Below are 7,570 nucleotides of genomic sequence, written 5' to 3' on the forward strand. Positions count from 1 at the left end.
ACTCCCCATGGCGTGCTCCGCGGCGGCGGGCGTCGAGGCGACGGCCCTCCTGTCCCCGCGCTGCCCCGCCCCTTCTCCGCCCGACGGCCGCTCCCGCCGCCGCCTCGCCCTCGTCTCCCGGACGCGCCACCGCAGCCTCAGGTTCGTCTCCGGACCCCCTAATTCGGCGGCTTCGCTCGTGAGATGTATATACAGTACTCAAAGTCTGAAACCAAGGGGTTGGGATTCTAATTATTAGCAGCTACTAGTACCTGGTTACCCTTCTCTTGCTCGGTGCGTGCCATGGTCCGTCCGTGTGCGCGAAATGCTATGGCCATGCCTGCTCAGCTCAGGCACTGTGGGGATCATATACAGCTGTGAACGCTCAAATGTGTTGTGTACTGTTACATGCTAGGTGACATTGCGGTGTCTTGGATCATGATCAGATTCATCGTATACATGCCATTGGCATTCCTTATGTCTGGATTCTACGAATATGTCAAGGAATCGGAATCTGACTTTTGTTGTCTGGCTTGTTCCAGGGCGGCCGCGCAGCGTCCTCACAAGAGTACAACCGGCGCCGACCCCCTTAACAACAGGGCTAATGTACGAAGCGACGAGGCAGCGGTTTCCGCCGAAAAAGAACGGCAAAGGGTATGTGCATCATGCGTTTTAGCAACCTATATGCTTCCAAATATGTTTGTCGCACGCAGGAGTGACGCGACAATAGATGCTGATTCTTCTTTTCCAGAAAGCAAATCTGGGGCTTGGCTGCCGCTGAAAGGCAATAACTTGCTCATATGAATTTCTACCTTATTTTAACATAGATGCATGAGGTTACTTGGTGTGAACATGTATAAAAAATCAATGTTGCATATATTTTGCCATTTTAAAAAGATCTTAAATTCTGTTTTTGTTAAACTGAAGCGAAATGCATCATCATTTTATTACTTAAATAATCAATAGTTATTAGATAAAGGTACAAAGTTGGCATTGGCATCTACTCCCTCCGTCTCATAATATAAGAACGTTTTTGACACTAGTATAGTGTTAAAAACGTTCTTATATTTTGGGACAGAGGGAGTATATTTTAAACCAAATGGCAGCCAAGCCCTATTTCATTGTGAAATACAGCATACAACAGTTAAACAAAGTTAACATTCAATCAATTTTACTCTGAAATATAATCACTTTTAAATTTCTCATATTAGTTACTGTTGTTACTTTTAAGAATTTCTAGGTTTTGTGATTTTCACCACAGAAATACAACGATGGAGATGGCATATCAAATCTTCAGCTGGAAGATTTGGTAGGAATGATACAGAACACCGAGAAGAGTAGGGGATCCTTCTTTTTGAATATCCATACAGTTTCCTAAAATGCAGAGTTGTAAGTATGTGCATAACCACTGAATTGCAAATTGATTTTTTTAGATATACTTCTTTTGAATCAAGCTCGTCTTCAGGCAATGGAACACGCTGATAAAATTCTTAAAGAAAAGGAAGCCTTGCAGAGAAAGATAAACATTTTAGAGACGAGGTTGTCAGAAATAGATTCACAACATAAGCTTTCAAGTGAAGGGAATTTCAGTGACTCTCCACTAGCATTAGAGTTTGATGTTCTAAAGGAAGAGAACATTGTACTGAAGGAGGACATAGAATTTTTCAAAACAAAGCTTATAGAGGTTGCCGAGACAGAGGAGGGTATATTCAAATTGGAGAAAGAGCGTGCTCTTTTAGATGCTTCCCTTAGGGAGCTGGAGTCCAGATTTATAGCTGCCCAAGCAAATATGATGAAACTTGGTCCTAGGGATGCCTGGTGGGAGAAAGTAGAAAAATTGGAAGACTTGCTTGAGACCACAGCAAACCAAGTAGAGCATGCTGCTGTGATATTGGACCGCAACCATGATCTGCAGGATAGGCTTGAAAAATTAGAGGCCTCATTGCAAGCAGCAAATATTTCAAAGTTCTCTTGTTCTCTTGTTGATCTTTTGCAGCAAAAAGTCAAATTGGTAGAAGAACGCTTCCAAGCATGTAACCGGGAAATGCATTCTCAGATTGAACTGTATGAGCACTCAATAGTGGAATTTCATGATACTCTTAGCAAACTAATAGAGGAAAGTGAGAAAAGGTCACTGGAGAATTTTACAGGAAACATGCCTTCGGAACTATGGAGCAAAATTTCCCTTTTAACTGATGGATGGTTACTGGAGAAGAAAATATCTTACAGTGACGCAAGTATGTTACGAGAAATGGTTCAGAAAAGGGACAATCGTCTTCGGGAAGCGTACTTGTCATACAGAGGTACCGAAAACAGGGAAGTTATGGACAATTTACTTAAGATGGCATTACCAGGAACTAGGTACACTTTCTTCTTTGCTAAAATGAGAAAATATGTTTATATAAATTAGTTGGTTTGTAATCTTTATTGATTAATGCAGTTCTGGTTTGCACATTGCCCACATAGCAGCAGAGATGGCTCCTGTCGCGAAGGTGAGTTTTAGTATTAATACAGCCTTTCATGCGTGCATTTGAAATCTTCTATTTGATATTTGGATAATTCACTGCCTAGTATGACTACTATCTGGGGACGCTTAGAGAGAACATTGTTTTTAAGCACTTATATTCTGTAAATTAACAAAGCATTAAGTTTTCCAGTGTTTCACATAAATTTGAGCCTATCACTATCTTACAAGTAAACAATAAAGCACTATTTTAAATATATGGTTCTCATCAGTTGTGCTCAGGCCATGATGATCCAAGGGCTAATTCAAACCGAGGTAAAACTGACAATGTTTAATGTGTGCTATCATTCTTTTTGTGTGAATGGATGTAGCCTTAAACTGTATGGATGCCCTTTTTTAGCTTATAAATTTTGATCGTGCAGCCATGAAATAGTAAATAAAATTCTGGTTGTACCAAAGGTGGTAGAATATCAACTTTCATGTTTCAACAAAGTTACAATCTGCAAAAAAAAAAATCTAAAACCTGCAGATGTTTGTCTGTTGATCATGTGCATAAAGGTTGATCAATCTCCTCCAACTGCTTTATATTTTAATCTGTTTCTTGAGAAATTTATTGAACTACTGATGCTGATGCAATGACTAATTCTTTTGGAATCTGGATTTTTGTCCATTCTGATCAGTTCGAATCCTATTAGTCATCTTTTATATTTCCTATATGCATGCTTGTTTAGGTTGGTGGCCTGGCAGATGTGATATCTGGTCTCGGGAAGGCACTTCAGAAAAAAGGCCATCTAGTAGAGATCATTCTTCCAAAATACGACTGCATGCAGGTTGACCAAGTTAGCAATCTAAGGGTATGTCATAATGCTGCTTATCTATGTTTTTGGTATGATCTTCTGTTAAGGTAAGATTAATATCATGTGATTGTGCAGGTTTTAGATGTTCTTGTGCAGTCCTACTTTGAAGGAAATATGTTCAACAACAAAATTTGGACTGGGACTGTTGAAGGTTGCAAGCAACCCTCAGTTGTATCACTGTATAAAATTTATTTAAATCCGCATTGATCTAATTAAATTAGCATATGCAGGCCTACCCGTCTACTTTATTGAGCCACAGCATCCAGCGATGTTCTTTTCGAGGGCTCACTACTATGGAGAGCACGATGACTTCAAACGTTTTTCGTACTTCAGCCGTGCGGCACTAGAATTACTTTATCAATCTGGGAAGAAAGTTGATATAATCCACTGCCATGACTGGCAAACTGCATTTGTTGTAAGCGTCAAAGATCATTTCACAGCATTGACTCATTGCCTACATGACATTGATCTATTTTCTCGGTTGATTTACAAAATTGATTGTACTAAATTACCCTTTGACATTTAAACTCCAGGCACCTCTTTATTGGGATGTATATGCAAATCTAGGCTTCAACTCAGCTAGAATTTGCTTCACCTGTCATAATTTTGAATACCAAGGAACTGCTCCAGCTCGTGATTTAGCATGGTGTGGTCTTGATGTTGAGCACCTAGACAGACCAGACAGGATGCGGGACAATTCGCATGGCAGAATAAATGCTGTTAAGGTATCAATTATGGCAAACTGTAGCAATATATTTTGGAACTCAAACTCATAGCTATGGTATCAATTATGCAATTTTTTATTCATATTATTCAGGGAGCAGTTGTGTATTCAAACATCGTGACAACTGTCTCGCCAACATATGCACTAGAGGTTCGCTCAGAGGTAATATTTCTTACGATTTTTATGCGATGTAGACTTTTTTGGCTACTTTTTAATCGTCCTTCACAGTCTTACCAGTGGCCTTCAACTTATAAGATTCATCTGCAAAAATAGATGATTTCTAAGCATGTTGCTCAAAATGGCTAATTTTTGGAGGCAACCATTTCTGGAAGAGGATAGCACAAGCTGTGGGAAACAAACATGCATATTGCTGTACCTTTGTTTGATCAGTAGTGCCAGACATATTCATGTTTCTACATGGACTGGACACTAAAGAGATGCTACAAAAAGCTTAAATACTTGAGAATACCCTAAATCAAGATATATTGGCATGCATATCCATATAGGGCTCTAATGGTCCTAGTGTTTCTAGTTACCATTGGTTTAACGTGTCTTTAATCTGCCTCTCAACTGCAATTTCATTTTAGTAGTTTCAATTTGCATGTAAAGCGTTTCCACTTCTTTTATGTGCTGATAATGCTCTTATGGTTCCCAGGGTGGGCGTGGACTCCAAGATACACTTAAAGTACATTCCAGGAAATTTCTTGGGATACTTAATGGAATCGACACAGATACATGGAACCCTTGCACAGATAGGTATCTCAAGGTCCAGTATAATGCTAAGGATCTCCAGGGAAAGGCAGCCAACAAAGCAGCCCTCAGAGAGCAACTAAACCTGGCTTCTGCATATCCTTCACAACCACTGGTACGATTGTCGATGCTGTTAAGCTCAGTTCTCAATTACTGGTAAACTGGATATATAAAGGTTCACCCTGTGCTTGAATTTGAACATTTTCCATCTCTTTATTCTCATCAATTTTCTTCGTGGGGTAGTCTGTTAGCTATATGGTTCTATTGTTTGTCATTGCATTTATCAGGGCATGGCCCATGTAGTCTGAAATGAATTACAGCAGTTCCGTTTTTCGATTGTTTTCTTCAGTTAGCTAATATCATTTTCTGATCCCCTGCTGTTTGTATTCACCTCCTTCCGTTTGTCTTGGAACTTGATATTGAATGTTAAACTAAGTAACTGAAATTTTCTCAAGCAGGTTGGTTGCATTACCAGGCTGGTTGCTCAGAAGGGTGTACATCTTATCAGGCATGCAATATACAAAACAGCTGAATTAGGAGGACAGTTTGTCCTTCTGGGTTCAAGTCCAGTACCAGAAATTCAGGTGCGTTTATGCCATGCAGTTTATGTCATACTCCCTCTGTAAAGAAATATAAGAGCATTTAGATTACTACTTTAGTGATCTAAACGCTCTTATATTTCTTTACGGGGGGAGTAGTATATATCTGTGCAGATATTTTGATCAGACATGAATCTCCAAAGTAACAGAAGAAAACCACACTTCAGTACCTCATGAACAGTTTATTTATAACCGAAGGAACATGAGTCTGAAATAGTGTATTTTTGTCTGTGTTTTATACTAAGCACCTTTTTTTTGCCTATTTCTGGAACAGTGAACATACTTGCTTCTTGTTTTGTTTACAGAGGGAGTTTGAAGGTATTGCAGACCATTTTCAGAACAACAACAATATCCGGCTGATTTTGAAGTATGATGATGCGCTGTCTCATTGCATATATGCTGCGTCTGACATGTTCATTGTTCCCTCTATATTTGAGCCATGTGGCCTCACTCAGGTGTGGCTTCTTCCATACTTTGATAGTAAATGCATATCACGTAGTTTATACTAGGTGCACATGTAGTAAGCTGACATCGTTTAGTATAATACGTAATTTGTATCACTTGCTGAAATATATGCTTCAGTTGCCGTGAACATTTGGCACTTCCCTAGAAGTAATTAAACAAGTGCAAGTCTGACCTCTTTTGCTTCTATCTGATATTTGGTGTGTGGCCTGCTGATGCGCAATTTTGACATGCTTTCTTATGTACAGATGATAGCCATGAGATATGGTTCTGTGCCAATTGTTCGGAAAACTGGTGGGCTGAATGACAGGTAAATAGGGAACCAACCAAGTGTTCCTCCGAACATAGTCGTCACATCCAATCAAAGTAACAAGTATAGTGGCATGCTTTGTGGTTTCAGTGTCTTTGACTTCGATGACGAAACAATACCCATGGAGGTGCGGAACGGCTTTACATTTGTCAAGGCCGACGAGCAGGTAGGTCCTGTTTGCGCGCACAGCCCGGGAAGGGGAAAATCCTAGTTGATGATTTCTGGCGGGCAAAACGCAACTCATCTGGATGTTCATTTTGCCAGGGCCTAAGCAGCGCGATGGAGAGGGCGTTCAACTGCTACACGAGGAAGCCCGAGGTGTGGAAACAGCTTGTGCAGAAAGACATGACGATCGATTTCAGCTGGGACACCTCGGCTTCGCAGTACGAGGACATCTACCAGAAGGCGGTGGCTCGAGCGAGGGCAGTGGCGTGAGCACACACACACACGGTAGTTGGTTCCCTGATGCCTCTCTCCCCTGCCCTGCCCTCATGATACAAACGGCACTGGACGAAATCGAGGGATCATGGAAACAGAATCATATAGCAAGCTCCATGCTCTCGGCGCGCATTTCCGGTAAGGGTGTGACGGTGTATCGCTGGTTATATGCGCTGTTTATTGAAGGCAGAACGCGAGCTAAAAATGGAGTAGCTACCGTGAACCCTCAAGATCGTAGTATGCGCGCTGTTGTTGGCATAATATTGGTGTAAATTGTAGTAGGCTGTATATTTTCTTGAGGGGTTGCAACGGAGCTGTATGCGTGCAGTGCAGGCTGCACAGTCGCACGTATGTACTGTATTATGCAGAGATCTTATGGTCGATGGGAGGAGCTTAGATTTGTCTAAATACGGATGTATCAAGTCACGTTTTAGTATTAGATACATATGTATCTAGGCAAATCTGAGACTAGAATTTTGGGACGGAGGGAGTATTATGCAGAGATCTTATGGTTGATGGGAGGAGAGGGAATTTCAGACACCTGGACCGTAAGCATCTGTTAGAAAATACGTTGACTTTCTTTTCTTTTAAAAAAGATATTTAAAAAATACTACAGGATTTTCTGGTCATTAACTCGCCACTATTCCAGTGATATTTTTTCCCCAAAGAAGTTGTAACGACATTGCGCATAGGCTTCTTACAAAGTGCAGATGGAGCCCCCCTTCAAAAAAAAAGAAAGAAGTGCAGATGGAGCCCAGTGGCTGGGCTACTTCCCCATGGGCCCGTTAGGCGGAGAGGCTCAAGGCTCTAGCGAAAGGTTAGGGGCTGTTTGGTTCTTGCAGATGTCCGCCCTGCCAAATCATGGGCGCAGATGGCAATGCCAAAAAATAGGCGAATGAATTGGCCGCCATGGTTCTAAACCTGTGGTTGAGTTGGTTAGGTGGACAGTGGTATTCCCAACCCACCAGGGTTCAAATTCTGGTGCTC

At 41.2% G+C, this 7,570-nt stretch overlaps 1 protein-coding gene across 2 annotated transcripts; it reads left to right on the forward strand.

Moving 5' to 3' along the window:
• Positions 1–6: 6 nt before the first annotated feature.
• Positions 7–7,104, forward strand: LOC119349168 (probable starch synthase 4, chloroplastic/amyloplastic). 2 transcript variants are annotated; one of them, XM_037617196.1, is made up of 16 exons: positions 7–141; positions 522–633; positions 1,241–1,316; positions 1,413–2,340; positions 2,420–2,471; positions 3,175–3,297; positions 3,376–3,451; positions 3,531–3,715; positions 3,834–4,025; positions 4,118–4,186; positions 4,680–4,889; positions 5,233–5,358; positions 5,679–5,828; positions 6,084–6,145; positions 6,236–6,311; positions 6,410–7,104. In XM_037617196.1, exons 1-16 carry the CDS (start codon positions 8–10, stop codon positions 6,578–6,580), a joined length of 2,742 nt encoding a protein of 913 aa, XP_037473093.1. In that variant the 5' UTR covers position 7; the 3' UTR covers positions 6,581–7,104. The 2 variants fall into 2 exon arrangements, with proteins under 2 accessions (XP_037473093.1, XP_037473094.1); XM_037617197.1 differs by lacking the exons at positions 7–141; positions 522–633 and having other exon boundaries at positions 1,259–1,368; positions 1,445–2,340.
• The last annotated feature ends 466 nt before the right edge of the window (positions 7,105–7,570 follow it).

This window comes from Triticum dicoccoides, chromosome 1B, assembly GCF_002162155.2.
Source record: "Triticum dicoccoides isolate Atlit2015 ecotype Zavitan chromosome 1B, WEW_v2.0, whole genome shotgun sequence".
NCBI lineage: Eukaryota > Viridiplantae > Streptophyta > Magnoliopsida > Poales > Poaceae > Triticum > Triticum dicoccoides.

What these genes read in the sequence shown, in the direction of transcription:
- LOC119349168 (XM_037617196.1), top strand. Translation starts at nt 8, where the DNA reads ATGGCGTGCTCCGCGGCGGCGGGCGTCGAGGCGACGGCCCTCCTGTCC. An exon ending in GCAGAATAAATGCTGTTAAG is followed by an intron (nt 4,026 to 4,117) that starts GTATCAATTATG and finishes CATATTATTCAG; the next exon opens with GGAGCAGTTGTGTATTCAAA. An exon ending in GTCCAGTACCAGAAATTCAG is followed by an intron (nt 5,359 to 5,678) that starts GTGCGTTTATGC and finishes TTTTGTTTACAG; the next exon opens with AGGGAGTTTGAAGGTATTGC.